This window comes from Telmatherina bonti, assembly GCF_933228915.1.
Source record: "Telmatherina bonti genome assembly, chromosome: 11".
Lineage (NCBI taxonomy): Eukaryota > Metazoa > Chordata > Actinopteri > Atheriniformes > Telmatherinidae > Telmatherina > Telmatherina bonti.
This window is the reverse complement of record NC_136629.1, coordinates 24,398,988-24,420,686: the sequence shown is the minus strand read 5'-3', so window position 1 is coordinate 24,420,686 and position 21,699 is coordinate 24,398,988. Positions and strand designations below refer to the sequence as shown.

Here is a 21,699-nt window from a genome sequence, read left to right as displayed (position 1 = left end):
TAAGTCTTCCCACGAAATCATCTCCACCTCCACAAACTCCTGCTGCTGCTTGACGACAGATGGGTCGACTCCGGGTTCCTCCAACTCCTTGAGCAGGTCTTGGCTGTCTTTGATGGTGGCAATGAGGGCACAGTGGTCACACCAGAACTTGTCCGCCAGATCCATCACGTCCAGCAGTTTTGCCTCCCGTTCCTCCAGCAAGGCCTGAATGTCGTGCCACAGGAACACCATGTGGTCCAGTTTGTCTTTCACAGCTAGAAAAGGGGGGGAAAAAAATGTAAAACTTTACTACGAGTAAAAAAAATAGACACAGAAATCTCCCTTAATCTGACAGGTGGAGAGGCAAAAAGGGATTTACATCTCTTTTTTTTTACCATATATAAACATAATGTCTAAACTGAAACATCTTGAGCCATGGTTTTGATGGATGAATCACCATGAAAATATGCTTTCTTGCAATGGCTATTTTTAATATTTCTTTTATCTAAATTACTTTAATTTTGAACAAGATTACTACAGCTGCCAAAAACCTGAAAGTACAAGGATTACTAAAACAAAATAAAAAATAACAAAAAAACAAGTTGGATGTTATACAATTAAATAATTGAAAAGAAAAAAAAGAACCTAAATGAATTAAAACATGGATAAGTGTAAAGTGTGTATTTTACCTTTAGCAGAGATGTCTCTGTCTACTCCTTCAGATCGTGCGATCATCTCTTCCCCTCGCTGCTTCAGCGTCTCATAAGAGGGTTGTAGCTTCTCCAGATCCATGGAGATGGCCTTGTTTTCAGTTATCTGCTCCTTGATCTTGTCCACCTCCACTGAGATGGATGGAGGCTGATGCAGGCGTTCAGCGATACGTTCCAGAGACTCCAGCATGGGGTCAATTTTATCATGAAACTTAAAGAAAATGGACAGGGAACACTTTAGTTTTAAAGTTCTGATAGTAATGTTGCTAAAAACTGCATGCATTGCTTCTACACTATATAAACGCACTGCTACAAAGAAGAAAATACTGTACTGTCTGTTTAATTTCTGCACTTTGCATCTTTAATATGATTCTTAAGGCTTCAGATAATTAAATAAGACAGCATGGCTAGTTTTACACAGCTTTTTGACCATATATAAACTGATAAATTTAGTTGGGAAAGTTTCCTTGGATATGTCTTATAGTTTGATGCTCCTCACCTGGGTGGATTTGGAAATAGCTTCGTCCAAAGAAGCAGCTCTCTGCTTGACATCAGCCTTGAGTTTTGTGTACAGTTGATCAGTAACTGTGTATTTTTCTCTGATGGGCACCCCCTCCACTGGACTGAGCTCAAGCAACTGAGGTCCCGTCTTATTCATCTTGTCAATATGGGGCTTGTGCTCGGCAATAAGTTCTCGCATTTGCTGCAAAGGATATTACATGTTTAGTTGAATCTTTATTGAGTGGAAAGGTTTACTGATCATGTTGGCTTCTCACCCTGAGCTCCTCTTGCTGTTGTCTGAGGGTTTCATACTCGATGGCAGGAGGAGGCAGCTGGCTGAAGGTGCTTAAGGTGTCCTGAAGCCACGGCCACAACTCCTCATAAGTCTCCCAGAACTGCATGGCCATCGACTGGGCTCGCTCCAGCTGCAAGCAGCGCTCTGAATTCAGCTGGCTGACGATGCCATACTTCTCCAACAGAGTCTGCATCTTGGCCTAAGTAAAAACCAAAGAGACCGTTTAGTTCATTATTTTCCTGATTTAAAAAAATTGTTTAAATCTAGACATCAATTCATTTCACCTCCAAGACTTCTTTCTCTTCTGGGTTTTTGCTGCTCATGATGGTTTTTCCTGTTTTCACAATCTCATCCACTGCATCTTTGTGCCTCATGATGTCCATGGAGAAAATCTGCAAAACAAGTGGAATGATTATTTAGCTGGATGTCTCAAAAGAAACTATTGTTTTTATTTTACTTTGATAAGATGAAGTCATTGGTCTACTTATACACACACAAACATACATAAACAAATGCAGCATCATAAGCTACCTTCTGTGCTTGGAGCTGGGCTACGGTTTGATCCTGTTCCAACCTGATCTCGCCCATAGACAGCAACTTCCTCTCAGCATCAGTCAGCCAGGAGAGCTCAGAGTCTGCAGTCTGCTCAAACTGAGGGAAAAAAGGTAAACAAGAGGAATGAAATGAAAACTAGAAAAGAGAGCAGACCTCCGCCAACAGCTACTTTCCATAGAGATGTCCACAACTCTTTCCAGATAACGCCAAAAATATAATGAAATCTAAGTTAGACCAAGACTCATTCTCAGAAAAAAAAAAAATCAAAAAAGTCCATCTGAGCATTTTTGTGTAAAGAAGGCAAACATACAGACAGAGAGACAGACAGACAGACAGATAAATGCAGGCAAAAACATAACCTCCTTGTCAGAGGTCATAAAAAGGAAAATAAGATCCGGCTCGGTAGAGTCTGTGGTCTACCTGCTGTGACTTGAGGATGTCAGCATTGATCTGGTCGACCTGCTGGGTGATGGTGTCACAGACAGCTCTGTACCGCTCATTGTCCTCAGTTACCAGCTTGTCCAAACTCTCTCGTGTGTGCCAGGGGATCAGATCCAGCAGTGAACTGCTCAACTCATTTAACTTGTCCAACATAGGCTTTTGTTCTTTGGTCTCTTTCAGCAAGGCCTGGACAAAACACACAGAGCGTATAAATGAAAATGAGTGAGTGCTATTGTTTGATATTTGTTTCTTTAATGAAAAAAGACACAAAAACAAACAACCTTGCGACTGTTTTGTGAAGGAATCTGCTGCTCGCCAACTGGCTGCTGATCAGCAAAAGTCTTGATCTCAGCCTCAGCTTTCTCAAGCCAGAAACTCATGTCTTCATGAGTGTGTTGCAGTCTTGAGGAAAGACTCAATACCTGCTCCAAAGTCTTCAAAACACTGTTGCTCATTGTGTTTATCTGAGCATACTTTGTTTTAATTCCATCCAGCTTGCCTTGGATGACAACCACCTCATCACCTGCAAATGGGAAGTACACAAAAAGAACATTTTAAAATCCAGTTTATGAAATACAAAGTGCTTTGAGAACAAGGATAACTTGATGCTAGAAATTGGCAGAACCTGCTATGATCAGCTTATGGACAAGTTGCTTATTTTAACATCAAGACAAGGTGCTAGACATCCCATAATTTATCTCAGACCAGTGTAAGTAAGTAGCTGCTACACTGGACCACTGGAAAGGGTGTTCTGTTGTGAATGGTTAGTACAATGTTAGTCACTGGGAAAGGTAAGAAAAGAAAATCTGTTCACTTTCTGACATTTTAATCTTTCATTTAAACATATTCATGAGTAAAATACCTGATCCAAAGAAAAAAAAAAAATAGGTAAAAGGAAAAAAAAAAAGATCACACCTTTAGAGTCAGATTTATGTGTGAAGTCTCCAAACCAAACCCAAAAGCTTCTCAAGGTGTACATGGAAATGGTGCCTTGTTCTACCTGAACCGCTCTTATAGTTTGAGCCCAATGAATCCTGACAGTCATATTGGAATCATTATTGCTTAAAACAAACCTGACTGGAGAAACCTCAGCTCATTTATTATAGATTTTTATTAAATGACTTAGGAAATCATCACTTCACAAAACAAGATTCAGAAGATTAAAAAAAAGAGAAGTATGAAGTGTTTATGAGATATTGTATGATGTTCTTTTCTCCCTTTATATCAACGTATTAAAATAAGAAAAGAGTGAAAGTCATTTTTAAACCAAATTTGGGAAACTTGCATGACTTCAGTGAAGTATATTAAATCAATAAACAGAATGTCACAGTTTTTCCATGTAAATACTTGCTATGAATCCATTTTTCATGTCATTGGAAAAAACGCTGCTGTTAAACTGCTCCCAAATTACTCAAAGAAAAAGATGTAGAAAAAAATGAAAACATGCCTGTTGTTTGCTTCAATAGCTCCATCCCATTAGAGATGGCTTGGTCAACATTCTTCTGCCTCAGCTCAATGTCACTTTGTAGTTTCTAAAAAGAAAGAAAAAAAATATACATGAGTTCCTGAAAAGAACAAGACATGGTCCAGGGAAAGCAACTTGTTGTTCAAATTAACTAAAAGATGATGGATGCAACTTAAAAGAAAGGACAATGGCTGGCCTGAGGAGGAGTGTATACCCGTTGTTCTGCCAGCTGCTTCTCAAGAACATCTATTTTGTAGTCCTCCACCGACACTTCGCTCAGTCTGGAGTGCGCCTCGTTCAGCCAGTTCATGAGGGCCACTTCATCCGCTCCAAACAGCTGGGCATTTGCCAGCGCCTGCTGCAGCATGTCGGCTTTCCGCCTGCATCGCTCCTGGAGCTCAATGTAACTGGCCTGAATGGTGTCCAGTTTGGACTGAACAAACTCCTTCTCGTCCGCTGAACTCACAGATTTCAGCATTTGACCCAAACTGACGGCCTGACACAGGTCTTTGCTGTGATTCATAATCTCCTCCTCTAAGGCCTGACCATGGTGGGTGCAAAATGGAGAAAGAAACCATGACAAAAAAAAAAAAATGAAAAACACAAAAAATGTAAATATGAACCAAAAAACTGAACAAAAGCAAAATGGGAGATGATAAAAAGTTTAAACTTAAATCAACAAACAAAGTGAATTAAACTGAAATCAGCAGACCAGAACTAAACGTGACAGATATTACCTTATGCTGCAAGATTTGATCCTCCAGCTTGGATGTCTCAGTGCCAATTGGTTCAGAGTTAGCAAGGTGTTTGTCTGTGACTGCTAACCATTCGCTCAGTGGCTCCAAAGTCTCGTGGAACTGTTGAGTGACCACTAAGATGCTCTCTAGTTGCTTATGCCTGCCACATGAATGAGGATAGGAGAGGATGAGAAACACAGTATGGTCTACTTTTAATTGTTGCAGAAACATTTAAGTGATAAAAAAAAAAAAAAAAAAAAAGTCTTATCAAAATGACAAAATCTTTTCCACTTGTTTGTAGCTGGAGCCAAAACATACAGACGCCATGGAGAGATCTATTTATAGCTTAGATCAAATAGCCAAACTTAAGACGGAATAATTATCTGATTTTTTTTTTTTTTTAAAAGTAAAACACTTCAAAGGAATACATACATAAATACATAAAAGAAACATTTTCAGGATTATTTATACACTGACCTATTTTCAGCTTTCCTGAGCAGAGTGTCCCACCTCTGCCCCAGGCATACAATCTCTTTTGCAACCTTCTCCTTGTCCACAGACTCTGCCAGCTCTGCAACCTTCCCTCCCTCCTTCTTTATCAGCTCCACGGTTGGCTTTCTGTCGTCCAGCAGTCTCTGTAAGAGCTGTCAAAGCAAACAAAGAACAAGAGTTACTGAGCACTATTGCATTGCTTCATTTACAAAAACAGTCAATCTAAAAGGCACAAATTAGGTGTTCATCAAACAGAAAAGGCTTTGTGAAGCACTCTCTTTGTTCAGTAATAGATGTCAGTTAAATAAGATGAATGGAAAAGTAAATGTTAAGTGTGTGTTGTAGTGTTAGTATTAGACCTTAGACTAGACTGCTGGCTTACTTTTTGTTCTTGTATCTGTGCTTTCACCACTTTGAACTCTGCAGAAGGAGGCTTTTGATTGCCCACAAGCTCCTCTGTATCAGTCAACCAGCTGAGAAGGGACTCCAGAGCATCCTGGAACCTCCCACAATGCAACAACGCTTCATGCAGCTGCGCTGAGCGCTCGGCGATCTGCAAACCACATGGTAAATACAGATTCACCAAAGCAAACACTACAGCAAATTTCCAGAACAAGTGATTCATTACACTGCAAACATCTCTTTATGTCTTTACAAGTGTAAAGCATGACCAGTCAGACCAGTATTAACCTTTTTGTTGAGGGTATTCCACTTTGAGTTGACTCCCGCCAGGTCATCCTCAAGCTTCTTGGTGCTGGTGCCTTTAGCAGCACTCTGGATGAGGCCCTGCCCAAGCGAGTTGATGTCATGGAGCTGTGTTTGCAGTGGATCAATGTCGTTTTTCTGGAAAGCCTAGACACAAGGGAAACAAATCACAGTGAACATTTTAGAAATGCTCTCACAAAACTATCAGTCTAATTAACTGATGAATTCTTTGTGATTTGAAAATATTTGTTTGGCATAAATAAACTAAACTGCAGAAAATAGATGTAGTTAATTACATGTTTTAGATGTCATTTATAAGGATGTTTTTGAGAAGGAAAAATTTCAAATTAGTTTAATTACAACTAGAAGAGCACTCCGCCAAGCAGCTCATCTCCACCCATATTGTAAAGAATCCTTTTAAAACCTCTTGAGTCCACAATTCTTCCAGGTCACTCCCAAAATTTAATAGAATCTAAGTTAGACCATGACCCATTGTCAGAAACAAATAAATCACAAAAATCTGCCAGTTTTTGTATTAAGTTGCGAAAAAACCAGATAGATAAACATTGCCAAAAACATTATCTCCTCGGGGAAGACAATAATCACTGTATCCCAAATAACTCATTTATCAAACACTGACTCCCACGGCTGCCAAAATATTATTTGTCTAGCTTCATTTTTTGTCTTTACTGAACCTTAGAAATAAATATTTTTGTGACTGATTCTAAGAAAAAGAAGGTTGCACTTTCTGCTTGGAAAATAAACTGGTCACTGAACACATCTAAGCACATTTAAACAATCAAGAAACGAGTATGTGTGTTTGTGAAGGTTATAATGAACTATTCTTCCTTGTCTGGCATGCAATGATCAATGATCAATGATCAATGAGACTACATAATTTTGATGTAATGATTTCTAAAGAGTTTCATTTATCAAATTATTCAATTGTTTATTTCCTTCTCTAATGATATTTACATGTATAAATTATTGTGCATTGTGTATTCTGTTATTATTAATATTGTTGTTATTCCTGCTGTCCTAAGTTTCAGTCTGTGTGGACCAGGAAACAATTAGAAAATAGCTCTGAAATCTTAGGTGCTAATATATTATTAATTATTAGTATTGATAATATTAATAATAAATTAACATGAAAACCATGGAAATTTGATTATTTAAAAGTAGTGTACAAATATAAAAACCTATCCTAATTCTAAGAGGTATTCAGTCTTATGTTCAGAGGCATGTTGCAACATCATCACACCAGGTTAATTGGTAAAAATCCAGCTGACACAAAGCACTGGGAAACTGCAACTAGGTACTACTGGTTGGTTGAGTCAGCGTCTCTTTGTAGAGCCAGTTAACAGTTAAGGTATTGCTCTGACAGACTTCCTTAGCTGGACCTCATGCTTTTATCTTCAGATATGTAAGAATCCAACAACTCTGATTCAAAAAAGATAATGATGAAAAATTCAGAAATTCAGAAATAGGGGGAAAAAGTTCTATTTTTGGACACCTGAGGTGAGAAACAACTGATGGGGTTCATTTCAGGACATGCGGCGATGGCATTCAGTAAGGCCTCGATCTCCTGTTCCCCTGCATGCTGGAATGTCTGTAAAGCTTTCGGCAGGCAGGCTTCCAGTGATTGCAGGAACTCTTCCAGCTCCTCCATGTTGTATTTGGACGCTCCTTGTTGCATAGTGCATGGATATGTTTGCTGGCAGCTCTCTGGGGGTAAAGTTACAGAGTTTCCATATGTCTCAGGCTGGGTCACCACCACACTAACCAACTCACAATCCTCCTGAGACGACACATCCTCCAACAGTTCAGCCGTGGACAGCTCATCGTAGTCTGTTACAGTCCTGGAACGCCACCAAGAGCTGTCGTTTTGAGTTCTAGAGGTTGACCCCGAAGTTGACCTCCCTGTGGAGTATTTATATTCTCCATTGCTCAGGGTATCTTTTTCATTAAGTCTCACCACGCCAGATTCTTTCTTTTGTGGCTCCCTAACCAAGCTGCTACTGTGGTAAAGAGAGCGGGTGTCCCTTACAGGGGAAAAGGGGAAGTCCTCTTGTCCTGAGCTGAGGGATCGCCCTGTTTTCAGGTCTCCAGACATGTGCATGGCCTCTGAGGATGAAAAGCTCCTTGTACCAGGGCCTGTTCTTTTCTGGGACCTGTGCGCATGCCGCTCTCGCTCCACAGAGGGGCTGTACAGACCACTGTCCTCTTCCGATGTCAGTGAGCTGGTCATACTCTGCCCTCTTCTGCCACTGATCACGCCAGGCCTCTCCACACTCCCCGAACACAGTGTCCCACTGCGGCTTGCAAATTCACCCAAATTAGCAGGGGCAAAAGTCCGCCATGATCGCCGGTGTGGAGGATGGTCCTTCTTCTCTCCTCCCTGCAGACGCGACTTAGGAAGCACTGTATCACTGACCCTCATTATGTTCCCATTGAGTTTAAGCCCATCGAACACTGCACGTTCATCCAATATGGCAGGTTTTCTGGTTCGGAGTTCAAACGAACTGGAGGCAGAGAGACCTCCATTCCCACACAGGCTGCTGAAGTCTAATGTGCGGTGTGTGTAAGGTAATGTGCCTGTGAAGTGTCGAGAGGAAAGGCTGCCCTTAGAGCCAGAGTCTATCTGCTCATTGAGCCGGACAGTGTCATAAATGGATCTCTGGGGCACATAGCAGTCGTCAATGTTTAAGTCCTCCTCCTCCCCCTTCCCCACACATGAAGGGTTTTGTCTGAGGCAATCCGGTCTGCTCAGCGGTTTTCCCATGCTAAAGCAATTGTCACTACTCACTCAAAAGAAAAAAATGAAGGATGTAGTGAAATCCTTTGAGGTACAGTAGAAGCTGTGTTAGTGACCTCTAAACAATTTATAAAGGCGCACAAGGTGGTCAGCATACGTGAGCAGCAATTGTGTGCAAAATTATGTATCTCCTCTCTTAAATGAGAAGTAAATAAATTAATACAGAGCATTTCCACTTGTTTCTCAAAGTAAATTTAACATTTGGTCTGGGAGATTATCTCTTTAAAAATATATATAAAGCTAAGTTAATCAGAGTAAAAAATTAAAAAAACAGAAAGAATTTCTGAAAAAAAAAAAGATTCATATATAAAACATATTCATGAAAAAAGATTATAACAAATGCTGTTCAGTAGCTTCATACTACAAATTTGGAATCAAAATCCTGCCTTTCAGTAGAATCACCTATTCCAAAAATATTCCTCAAGGCTTTAGTCAAAACTTTACATCTATCCCTCTGGTCCCAAGAACTTCTGTAACCCTGAAATCCTCGTAGCATCCGTGTGAGCTAAGGGAAAATCTTTCCAAAGTGAAAATATCCACAGACAAATCCAGCAGGCTGTACTGAGAACTGCGGGCAGCTCTGAGGAGAGCTGGTACTCCTACATAAACAAAAAAGCCTGCCCTTCCTCTCTCATCGCTCCCCTCGCACTGACAGACACCCTCCTGGCAGAAGGCTCTATGCCCCGCCCCCACTCATTATTCAGACAACATCTGCCACAACTCCATTTGTGCTCAGAGCCGCTCCGGCACATGTTGATTGGTGGACATATGACCCTATTTTTTTCTCTTCCTAATTCCCCCTTATTTCTCCTCAGCCCATATGACTTCACTTTTAAGCCATCCTCTGCATCCTGACACAGTCACTCACTTTCCTTTTCTTTCACCGACTGAGGGAGTTGGGGCCGGGGGTGGTGCTGAGCATTGTGCACAAGCTTCTCTAACTCACACAAAAAAAAGAAGACCAGCAGGAAGCAGCAGCTCTCACCGATGACATCACAGTGTGCTGAAACAGATACACATTTTCCCTTTTTTCTCTCACCTCCCTCTGCTTTCTTCTTGTGCTGTTGCTGTGGACCCTGCAGATATTCTTAATTACTGTGGAATGCTGAGGGAGGCACAGGTCGCAGGTAATTTAACACCAACAGCTCTGCCAAGATCATGACAGGACTATTACGTCCACTGTTCGGGGTAGTAGGAGAAAAAAGGATGATGAAAAAGATAATGAGGGTAATTTTTTATTGTTTCCTGGATGTCTGCACCACAGTGGCCGAATAACCCCGATTTCTTGCAGTTGTAAGCAAACAGTAGAGATGGAAAGAGGATGCTAGCAGTGATAAAGGACGTTCAACCACTGAAATCTTGTTTTTAAAAAATATATTCAGCCATATAAGTAAGTAAATAATAATTATTTTCCTCTACTTTTAGGCTGTTCCATGTCTCCACTGTGACACTTTCAAAACTTCTCTGAAACTACCAATACTGCATTTTGTCTGCATACAAAGCCAAACCAGCCAAAGGTTAAAGAGAAGACATTTTTTTGTCAAATAAAAGAATGAAGCTCTTTGACAGAGACGGTGTCACACATCAATAGTAACAGTGACCCAAATTTCAGTCAGAAAAGAAGAAAAAGTGCCCTTTCAAACTGCAAGATCGAGTCTCATCAGTTATGAATAATCTTTCCCTAAATACTCCTTCTATCACCTTTTAGCTTTTAGATTATCAGCTTCCTTGTGTATGTAGTTGCTAAAACACAATCACAGTTGTAGTCATATGTCATGTGGCGAGGAAAGTTCTCATTGTCCAGTAATCAGAGAGATAAGCACAAAATGTCATCACGATTAATTAGAGCAGACTCAAGTTGACTGATAGCCCGACTTTTATCATCTATTCTCATAAAAGGCAAATATTCAAAGCACAATTTACTTAACTTTAGAAATGTACTTCACTTTTTAGATAATTATAAAATCTCCAGCTGAACATGATTAGATTATTGTTTTCTGTGGAACCAACCTGAAGCTCTTGTGTTTAGACATAAAGTTGGCAGTGCTCTTAAAGCATTATGTCAGTGCCACAAACTTATTGTGTGTCTAAAATTATGTTTCAAAGTAGATTTCTTTCATGCAGTGATTTAGTTCTGTGATGGAAACAAAGACAAGAACTCTATGAAGAGTGGAAAATTAAGCATAATTACATCGCAGCACGATGATGTGTCACTACTTATTAAAAGAGACCCATTGAAGTTTTAGGTTTCACTTAAAGGTGAATGCAGCGAAAAAGCAACACTACATTATGCCAGTGACACTTAATCATCACCATCAGGGAATTTGAGATCCTATAGTATGATTCAGAGGGTAGAAATTCTTTTCCATTTGCAAGAGAAACTGATGTAATGTCTGAACAGTAAGAAAAAGACACCCACGCTGACCCCCAGTAGTGTTGAGTCACTAAGGCTAACCTTTATGGTACACATGAAGACGTACACCAGGGCCTCTGAGCTCCTGCTTAACCCATGTAAGAAACAAGGTAAACATTGGAAGTCTGTTTCAAAACCTCACCTAAAAAGGTAACAGAGCACATGAAAGAGACAAATCCAAGCGCTGTCCTCTGTTTATTTCTCTCTCACCGGCTGCCATTAAATTTCACATATCCACTGCCAAGTTTTCACGCTACAGCTAAAAACAGAAGAAGCAATGCTAACTGCAATTCCAACTTGCTGTTTGTTACACAAGGACGTCTTTTCCGTGAGCAGCTGAGGTCCTACCTCAAAACAAAGACTGGGTCTGCACCATGACAACATTGCTGCTTAGCAACAGTATGAATCAATCACTTTTCTAATAGTTTCCCAACAACCCAGTGTCCACACATCAATCTGACACCCCCCCCAATTCACACCAATGATATTTCAATCCATGCGTGGTCAGGAGGTCATGATGCAACCCCTCCTATATGAGAGCAGAACACCCCTTTGATTGAAAAAAGAAGAAGAAATCCCTTGACCTACATTTGAGGATAGTCCTTTGCCTACACAGCTGTTTACATTGTTTTACTGTAATACAATCTAATGCTATAAATGAAGAAGCGTTTCATAATTTCACCACCATATATAGGTTAATCCTCTTGTAGAGAACTCTGCAGGAATTTAAGAGCTTTTAAAATATTTGGCATCTGTCAGTAAATCTTGCCAATGGCAAACTGTTGTTTTATCTCTAACTGATATCAACAAAAGCACCCGCGGTTTTATAGCCAATATAGCCAGATTCATGCGTAAACATTTCCAATCTATCACAAGCATTCTTAATACCTAAACAGAAGCCTAAAGAAATAATATCATGTTCTGTCGCAGTGCACAAGCTAGAAAGTGTACTACTAATGTTTACTTAAGTATTTTTTTAACATCTTTGTATAATTTTTTAAAGCTTACATACACAAGTGTGTCTGTGGGAATGTATCAAATGTGGCTTTATAGCCTTTTTTTTTACACTATATTTATCAGACTGAGACAATTAGTGCAAGCTATGCACAACAATATATAAATATACATAAATATAATAAATGGTTAAGGACATTAGGTGAATGTCCACAGTGCAGGATGCAGACTCGGCTTTATTTGTGAATCAAGTGACACCCTGCTGGCAACCACCTGGCTGTGACGTTCTGTCCCACTTGCCCCATCACTGCATATGGAACCCAGCTCTTTTGTTCACACCAGATGCCCTGAAACAAGCCACAGTCCCCAGAGAATTTACATGTACGAAGCAAGACTGTTCAGCCTGATGATATCCTGCTCCTGCACAGTCTAAAATGTTACTTGTAACCCTGACAGTTTTTAGATAAATGTTTATAGATAATAGAATTTAATAAGTGTTTTATGTAAAAAAAACAAAAAAAAAAGAGAGAGAATTTTATAATAACTGTTTATTTGGTTGGGAAACATGGCTTTTAATCCACTAAGGATCACTTTCAAGGACAGGATCCATCAGATCTACAATTACATTATTTTCTATAAGGAAAAATAAGCCTGCCTGACATAAATGTTAGTAGTTTTTAGCCTAACTGGGCACAAATATTACCATTCTATTTGTTTATTTATTTATTTGTTTATTAAATATGATCTCCATGAGTCGTCCCACTATTATAGGAGCAATCCCTGTTCTTTCTGAGGTCCAAAACAACAACCATCCCAGAGACACCAAGTTGTTTCAATACTATTGGGAAAGTGTACCAAACAGCCTAAACTGATGAATACAAAAGAAAGCACAGCAAATATTACAAAGGACTACTAGGAAAAATAAATCTTCATCCTAATTCCACAAAAAGGGAGTTAATTTGCGTTAAAGCTGAAAATGATCTGAAGGAACTGATACCATATGTACTGAAACAGTATTGTTTGACACGAGTTTTCTTAAACCATAAATTGACAACAAAGCACAAAATTGGGGTTTGCATACCTTAAACGCCTCCAGCTGTTGGTTGATCACATCCGTCTCCATGCCAACCGCCTCCTGAGATGTTTCCTTGTCCACAGCCCTGCAAAGTTCCTCTTCCATTTGATGGAGTTTACCATACATCTCCTCCAGCTTGGCGAGCGTATTCTGCACCTGCGTGTCTCTACCCTTGGCTCTGTCTAACAGTTTTCCACACTGTTTACTCAAAGCATCCAGGTCTCTCTTCAGACCCAATAAATCAGGTGATGATTCAGTCTCTAGCATCTTCTTACAGCTGTCACTGGCATTGGCCGTGTTAGCCATCAGCTCTCGCAACTTAGCTACAAAACTCTGAATGCTGTCCTGCTGTTCTTTCAGGGTGGCCAAGTCCAGATCCACTGGAGACATGCTGTCCAGCTCATCATCCAGCTCGGTGAAATGAGAAAACATCTCACGTATTTTGTTTTGGAACTGCCCGATGCCTTGCAGTTTGCTCTCCAAAACTCGGCATGCTTCCTCTAGTTTCTGGTTGAGATTGTCATAGTCCTTTTCAATGCTGTCTGTCTGCAGCAAGAGGTCTGTCACTCCCTCAGCGTCTGGGACATCAACCACAAGGTCCTTGGCCAAAGTCTTCATGTGATCCACTTGGTTCTGCACACCTTCCAAACTCTTATGTTGGGCTTTAATGTTGGTTAAGTTCTTGTTACTGTGTGCCTGCACTCCCTGTGATTCATATGAATCCACCTGCTTCTTAGCCCCTTCGAGCTGACCCCTTGCCTCTTTGTAGGCATCATTAAATTCTTTAATAGTGTGGGAGATTTTTTCCAGGGATTCCCTTTTGCTTTGAAGTCCCTCGACCAATTTGTCCACCCTTTTCCCGATGGTATCCTTTTCTTCTTTTATAGTTTCTGTGTCAGTGTTGGCAGCCTCAAGAAGGCTTTCTGCAGTTGTGTTAAGCTGCCCCACCAGACCTCTGTGCTTGTCAACATCTTTTTGGAGCGCTTTCACTTGAGAAATGGAACTTTCCACGGCAACGGGATCAGTGGTGAGTTTGATCCGACCTTCGCTTGCTTCACAATCCTGAATCCAAGAGCTGAGCTTCTCTGCATGCTCCTGATACTTCTGAGATCTAAGCAGGGCAGTTTGAAGTTTGTAAGCCTGCTCCATGGAGTTTCTCTTAACTTCCTCCCAGTTGGAGGAGAGGGTAGTGAGCTGTCCCTGTAAGGCCAGCTTTTCCGCACCATCAGTGCTGTGCAGAAGCATCTCTCCTTCTCCAGTGATTGTTTTGTAAGCTTCCTCGTGATCCCTGAGAGCATTCTGGAGTTTACTGTGCTCCTCCAGGGATTGCTGCAGAAGGTCCACCTTAGCAGAGATGGGCAAGGGCTTGGACTGTTCCTGGAGCTTCTCGCCTAGCCAAGACTGGAAGTCTTTGGAAGTTTGATGGAACTGCTGGGAGCTGGCAAAGGTTGAGTTCAACTGCTCGATTCGTTTTGCTGCAACAGAGACACATTGACATTAGCAAGAAAACTGTTATTGTGCACAAAACTATACACTGCAAAAACCCAGCCTTAAAAAAACAAGAAAAAATATAGAAAAATTAGGTAAATGTTGCTTAAAATAAGATAAATTATCTGCCAACAGAACAAGAAAATTTGGCTTGTCAAGACTTCCCAAAACAAAAAAAATAATCTTAAAACAAGAGGAATTCTCTGGCCTAAAAACTAAGAATTATCTTACCTTTTAAAAAAAATAAGCATATGTGTACTCAATTTAAGATTTTTAATCTTACTTAGATTTCAGTTTTTGCAGTGTACAATAAAATGACATTCCAGATTAAAATGCCAACCTGCTTTCTCCTCCAGCTGTTTGAAAGGCTTGCTGACACTCTCCAGCTGCCTGGCTAGGTCTGATTTAAGGTAGTCCTCAGTCACCATGGCTTGGAGCTCTACATTGATGGCCTCAGCCAGTTTCAACTTCTTTCTTTCTTCTCTAAGCTGAGCTGAGATGTTTTGGACATTTTCCAGTTGCTTCTTCACAGCATCAGGCTGGGTGCTGTTGGAGTGATGGTTAGTGAGCTGATTCTCTAGCTGAGTGGCAGTGTTACTGAGGCTCCTCAGTAACTCCTGAAACTGCCCGGTCTTCACCACCGCCTGGTCGATGAGGCTGTCTCGCTGATCCAGCTGTCCTGCGAGGCCTTGCCACTTCAGGGTGACGGCAGCAAGCTGCTCCCTCACCAGCTTCCCACTTGAAGCCTCCTGGTCGCCCGATGAGCTCAGGATGGCTGAGGCTGCTTCCTCAAGTTGCTCATATTGAGGTTTACGGCTCTTGAATTCATTCTGGAGGATCTGAAACATCGAGGACGACAAAGTAAGACAATATGATCATTTCTTATGAAATTGTTTCCACCTGCTTGCACCATGCCAACCTGAACTTGTTGCTTCTGCATTTTAAGCATGTTTGGGTCAATGGAGAGGGGTCCAAGAACACTCATCATCAGCTCCTTCTCTGAGAGCCACTGTCCAAGTTGCAGCTCAGTAGTCTGGAAGATATCCAGATTCTTGTTGGACTGTTCCAGGTGCTGCTTCCTCTCTTCTACAGAACCGCTGATTTCTGCCCAAGCGGCATCTGAACAGGAAAACAGAACAATCACACCAGTTTTCATTAGTCAGCAAAAACATATGTCTCAGCAACTGGTCCCGCTGTTCTCCTCTTACTGTGTGGGATATGAAACCGCTGTGCGAGATAGCAGAGAGCAAGCAGCAAGACACACATTCTGTTTATTCTTTGCAGTTTTAGACAAAGATACATGACAGGATGACAGTAAATGTCATACTTCACATAAACCTGGGCTCAAACATCAGTGCCATATGTGATCATTAGTGGGCTTCAACACACTCCTGACAGTGTCAGTGACATAAATTACTTTCTGGGCCCAACACCTTTTCTACATACCTATTTCTGCCAGCATCTGCTTCCATTTCGCTGCCTCAGGAGAGTTTGGATGGGCTGTGATCAGGTCCAAAAGCTTTTCTCTGAGTTTCTGGAGCTGCTCCTGCTTCTGCTTCATGCCATCTTCAAATACCTGAGAATACCACACAAATTATGAAAGGTTTCCAATACGGCAGTGACGTGATCATGTCATCCACAAAAAAACAAAGTTAGAAAGGACTGGATGCATTTTTGGAATTAAAGTTACCATAAATACCATTGTCATTATGAAAGCGCTTTATAAAAAACAAACAGTTGACCTAAGTGCTGTACAGAAACAGTAAGTGAATAAAAACAGCATAAGAAAAGAAAAATAACAATAAAATGGTAAAATAAAGAAATACATAAAAAAGAACAGTTAAAAATACAAACAAGGACACAATTTACAACTCAGTCTTGCTCAAATGCCAAAGAATAAAAATGTGTTTTAAATTACTTTTAAAAACGGCAAGAATTGAAGTTGAGAGTATTTTGGAAACAACATGTCCGCACCTTCTGCTGTTCAAGCTGTGATTTCACAGAATCCTTTTCAGTGGTTTCCTTGTTCCAAGATGCTGCAGTCTTTTTCATGTCTCTTAGCCATGACATCATGTCCTCTGTCTCCTTTTGGGCATCTTTCATCTCCTGTAGCAAACTATTCAGCTGCTCTGATCGAATCTTCAGCATTTCCCCGAGGTTTGTGTATCCCTCACTGACGAACGACATGTTCTGCTGGATTCCCATCAGCTCTGAGGGCATCAAATATAGACGCGTCAAATTTCTCAAACAGGAGTTTGAAAACAGAATATAATAAATGAAATGATCATTATAGAGAGGCACTGCTGATATGTTCTCTTCTAGCATGAAACTGCAAGCTTCAGACACTGATGCAAGCACTACTTAGTGTTTGGAGGGAAATTGTATATTTCTAAGAGCAAATCATGCACAACTCATCTTTGGCTAAAGAATTACATTGTTTTAACTAAAGTTTTCCCCTCTAGATTAAATCAAGTAAAAAGGAGTATACATCTTCCTTCAAGGCTAATGTCATATTTCACAAGGTTAAAGAATGCTACCTCGATCAACACCAACATTTTATGGTTTTATCCTTGGCCAATGCTCTAGCGCTACACCATGTTTCTTGCTTATTTTTGTTTTGTTTTTATCTAAACAGGTGTCTCTTGTCAAGTTAAAGTTAGTGATAAATAATAACTTAGTAATTAAAGCAGGCTTTAATAAATCCAACTTAAAACAAGCATGACAGGAAATTATTTGAAAAGTTTAAGACCAAGTGAACATCCTGATCTCATGCTATTTTGGACCTTGACGTTGATAACATTCATGTCCAAACTTGCTCCAAAAGAGCTTTAATGAAGACAGAATTGCTCATTCGTAGCGATAAAATCTTGCACTTGTCTTTATTCAAGTAACTACTTGAGTCTTGAATCTTGTAAAAAAAAAAAAAAAAAAACTGTCATGTAGGGGAATCAGATTATTTTTTACACCACAGCCTCCACACCCACCCACTTTGGTTACCTTTATTGGTTAGGTAGGTATGATTTGCTGGACCACCACCGTTAGTAAGAGCTGATGCAAAGACATAAGACAACACATCAAGAACAGGAATGCTGATAAAGATTTTTGTCAGAACTTTCCATGATTTCTAATGGTTAGTAATAACACAGTACAACAAGTGGGCCCCAACACCATGCCTCCCATTCCACAAAGAGATTCAGTTACACAGGACTAATTATACTGATGTTTACCTGACTTGTTAGAAGTCTTAGTCTTGGCAGGGGATGTGAGGAAAGTGATCAGGCTGCACAGTGCTGATCCTTTACTGGTCAGGTCTTGGACAGCAGGGCCTTTGGCTGTCCATTCATCCAATAACCCCTGATGAAAGACAAATCAGGGACATACTGTGTAAGATACAAGGAAAGACTTGAGATTGATTTAACAATACTAAAAGGTGATTACATGCCGTGTATATGAGAAATTTGCTTTATAAAAGATTACATGACCTGAAATGTAACACGCTTTGAAAACATCAACTAGGCAACATCGCTTTTGACTTTTAGGTCTGTTCTGTGTAAACCCCAGCCATTTATCTGTCATTAGTTGGCAGTGGAAGAAGGTTTGGATAGGGGGAGTTTATGGGAGGATTGAGCTATCTATTAAAGCGGACTTACTCCTGTCTATTGCAAAACACACGGTTTGTGTCAACTGTAACCCATCATCTTGGGCTTCTGTTCCAGCATTTTAAGTGCAGTTAGATAAAACATGTATAAATAATATTGTCTCTGTAATTTGCTATTTATTTACTCCATGACTCACAGTGACTATATGCAGGTCTTTCTCCAGATTTTTCTCACTGCTGCTTGGAGGAGCTGCAGGTACTTTGTCTTTGGTCTCTTCCATCCACTTTGCTAGAGCACTAGCTGCAGATCTGAACTCTCCCAGCTGGTCCTGACAGGATGATAGCTCCTCCTCCCTACAACAGACAAGAAAATCCGTCACAATAATCTTCCATCTGTACAAGATACTAAAAGTGATGCTGAGGAAGATGATCTGGAACTTGTTTTGACAGACTTACTTTTCTTTGATCGTATCTTTGAATGTGTTGAAAATATTCGCAACATTGTCCACCTTGCTCTGAAGTTGGACTTTGTTGCTGTCAGGGCTTAATTCAGACAGCTCTTTAGAGAGAGCCTGCAGCTTCTCCATGTCACTGGAATATTCAGCCATCTCTTCTGTGGTGTTCTGCAATGATACAAAAAACATAAAGAACCATTAGAAAAGAAAAAACTGAAAGCATCACAGTTACGAATGTGTTGTTACACTTACCTGCATTAGCTGAGAAAGTTCATTAAAGGTTTTCCCGGGTCCATCTGTTTCATGCAGCTCTTGCGAACGCTTCACAGCAAACTGCTGGACTTTATCTGCTAAATTCTCAAACGCTTCGACTTTTTCTTTCAGTTGCTCCAGCTGGGAAACTTTTTGCTTGTGCTTATCGCAGGCGTCAGAGAAGCGCTGTGAGAGAGCATCCATCTTACGCTGCAGAAGAGCAGCCGTGGAGGGATCTGCTGTTTCCACAAACTTCTTCACCTTGGCTTTCATGGCTGAGATGCTGCTCTGGCGACTTGCTATGTCCTGCTCTAATGCCTAAAAGAAAGTAAAAAGGAAAAAGATATAAAAAAGTCTGAACAAGGAGTATGACTGATATTAGACTGCTGGGATGATGGTAAGATGTCATACTGCTTCTTTGCTGAGGATATGTCCAATAGAGGCAGAGTCCAGGGGGATTGGCTCTTTCTTTTTCACACTGGTTTCCACTCCGTCCATCCATCCCACCATCTCATCCAAACCATCCTGGACACTCATCGAGCGAGTCAGGGTGATCTGCAGTTTCTCATTTCGATCACTCACAGACTTGGACAGGTTGTCATACCGCTCCACAATGTCATCTGCAACAAAGCAGGTTCTGGTGAAAGACTAAATCTCTTCTCAATGTTTAGTACGTAGGTAAAATTTTCAGGCTACAGCAAAAACTGAAATGGCATTTTTTGGCAGTTTTAAGATAATAATGTTGGGAAATGAAAGTCATGAGTTTTTAGCTTGGGCAGTTTTCTCACCTGCCGTCTCCTGGATCTCATCAGGATTGTTCAGCAGGTTTCCTTCAGAAGTTACCAGCGACTCGGCTGTTTTACATAACATCTCAACTGCCGTCTGATGTCCCATCATCTGACCTTGTAAAGCCTGCAAATTAATGCATAAAGGCTCAGAAAAATGAAAACCTTAGCCTCACTTATGCATGCCCTCTATCTACTCATACTTGGCTTACGCTTCAGAAAGATTGAGCTCAACATTATGTCATTATAATTCAATGTAGTTATCTATATTGACTGCCCCACCTACAGAAAGGCTTGCAATGCATGCACTGTTTTTATTCAAGTCCCAAGTACTGTGCTCCTTGGTAGGCCAAGAGGCGCCTCTTATCTAGACCTATGTTTTAAGTCACTACCTCCTTACAGAAAAATGTTTGAGCTAACTGCAGCCAAAATCTTTGACAGAGACAACTCTGCCAGCCTGCTCTTGTATCCTTTTGGAGTATGTAAGCTACAAATAATCAGAGTGAAACATGTGGGTTTGAATTTGTATGCAGAGCCAGAAATAGCTTTGCTGTGTTTAAGTCAGTGGAAACACTGTATATGGTAAGATAGGTCTATTGTGCCATGACCTTACAACCGTGTAATTGCTACAAGTTCTACATGTGTCACCTCCAAATAAAATAAAGCTGATCTTCATGTATTTACTTTAAGTTTTCAGTGTTTGACATCCATTTAAGTTTACAAAAAGTTGATGGAAATCACACAATGGACAACATCAGGTTCAGAGAATACAGAAATAACACTGAAAACATGATGAAATGATGATATGAAAGATGAGCGTCACCGATTATAAACCCTGAGCTTTGTAACACAATATGTTCAGGTTGGATTTAGAAGTTGGTTTCTTGCCTTGGTCTCCTCCAGCTGTTTCTGAAGTGTTTGGGGGTCAGCTGCGATGGCCTCTGACTGCTGCTTTCTCGCCTCCTCCTCAGAGCTGTTGAGCCACTTCAAAAGACCACTGCTTGAGTCATCATACTTTTTGTACTTGTCAACAACTTCTCTAAGGTTGTTTCCAAGCAGGTTGCACTAAAACAAAACAGATTAAAAATCATTTGGGCATTCACAAAACAAAAAGTCACAAAAAATTAAGATAGAAAATGTTGTTCACTGAAAATGGTCACTTTCACTAAGTGACGCCTTAATGAGACATTACATGGAAAATGCTACCACCTGGTGGTGACATAAAGCAACTGCAACCAGTTCCCATACAGATACTGCAGATAAATACCTGTGAATGTAGTGTTTTGAATCTGCTGGCTGCTGAATCCAGTTTTTCTTTGACAGCAGAACAGGTCCCCGAAGTATCAACCTCTAGAGGAGTATTCTTTGCCGCAGGCTCAGCCAACCCACAGGCTTTAGCCACATCCAGCACTTTCTGTCCTGAAATAGTGATAAAGCGAAGGTCCCCTTTGTGAGAGATAACATCCTCTGAGAAGCTTTTCTGTCGCTGAAGCTTATCGCTCAGGATATTGAGGGAGCCTGCAGGAGCACCCAGCTCCTCCATCTCTCCTTCAGCCTGCTTTAACCAGCCTTCAAACTCCTCACAGTCATTCTGAAACTTCTTCAGCTCCTCCTGAACACACTGCATGTGCTTCATCTGCCGCTCAGCCTGAGTCAGTGAGGCCTCATAGCGCTCCTTCAGGTCTTGAATGTTCTTTTGAAGGTTCTCCTTCTCCTCTGGAGACAGGACATTTGCTTGTTTGTGAAGCAGGGCCTGAGCTGCCTGGGTGGCCATGATCAGATCCTGCTGCTGGGACAGAATCTCCTGATGATGAGCCTGAGGAAAAATAAATGCTTCAATGATAAATATCACCTCTACCATTAGAACATTTTCTAACAAGATACTAATTCCTTGGACTGAATGATTAATTATTAAAATCTGTTCATTAGTATGTAAAGTATGAACTAGAAAGAACAAGTGTGACGAATGGACATTTTGAGTGAT

The 21,699-nt window shown here is 40.7% G+C and overlaps 1 protein-coding gene across 11 annotated transcripts in view; it reads right to left on the bottom strand.

The window, feature by feature from the left end:
* dst (dystonin) overlaps window positions 1-21,699 on the bottom strand; it is an 88,420-nt gene that overhangs the window by 17,317 nt on the left and 49,404 nt on the right. For 10 of the 11 annotated variants that reach the window (XM_079249268.1, XM_079249269.1, XM_079249271.1 and 7 more), the window contains 28 exons: window positions 20,983-21,531; window positions 20,604-20,780; window positions 19,719-19,842; window positions 19,342-19,550; window positions 18,931-19,248; window positions 18,680-18,846; window positions 18,421-18,577; window positions 17,853-17,979; window positions 17,623-17,673; window positions 16,600-16,835; window positions 16,072-16,201; window positions 15,545-15,744; window positions 14,966-15,464; window positions 13,144-14,612; window positions 5,866-6,027; window positions 5,558-5,728; window positions 5,161-5,327; window positions 4,684-4,843; window positions 4,161-4,487; window positions 3,929-4,013; window positions 2,763-3,004; window positions 2,461-2,667; window positions 2,017-2,136; window positions 1,770-1,877; window positions 1,466-1,684; window positions 1,189-1,392; window positions 669-900; window positions 28-254 (listed from right to left, as the gene is read on the bottom strand). In XM_079249268.1, coding sequence (XP_079105394.1) covers window positions 28-254; window positions 669-900; window positions 1,189-1,392; window positions 1,466-1,684; window positions 1,770-1,877; window positions 2,017-2,136; window positions 2,461-2,667; window positions 2,763-3,004; window positions 3,929-4,013; window positions 4,161-4,487; window positions 4,684-4,843; window positions 5,161-5,327; window positions 5,558-5,728; window positions 5,866-6,027; window positions 13,144-14,612; window positions 14,966-15,464; window positions 15,545-15,744; window positions 16,072-16,201; window positions 16,600-16,835; window positions 17,623-17,673; window positions 17,853-17,979; window positions 18,421-18,577; window positions 18,680-18,846; window positions 18,931-19,248; window positions 19,342-19,550; window positions 19,719-19,842; window positions 20,604-20,780; window positions 20,983-21,531 — 7,044 coding nt within the window. The remainder of the gene's footprint in view (window positions 1-27; window positions 255-668; window positions 901-1,188; window positions 1,393-1,465; window positions 1,685-1,769; window positions 1,878-2,016; window positions 2,137-2,460; window positions 2,668-2,762; window positions 3,005-3,928; window positions 4,014-4,160; window positions 4,488-4,683; window positions 4,844-5,160; window positions 5,328-5,557; window positions 5,729-5,865; window positions 6,028-13,143; window positions 14,613-14,965; window positions 15,465-15,544; window positions 15,745-16,071; window positions 16,202-16,599; window positions 16,836-17,622; window positions 17,674-17,852; window positions 17,980-18,420; window positions 18,578-18,679; window positions 18,847-18,930; window positions 19,249-19,341; window positions 19,551-19,718; window positions 19,843-20,603; window positions 20,781-20,982; window positions 21,532-21,699) is intronic. The other variant, XM_079249265.1, reaches the window with a different exon arrangement.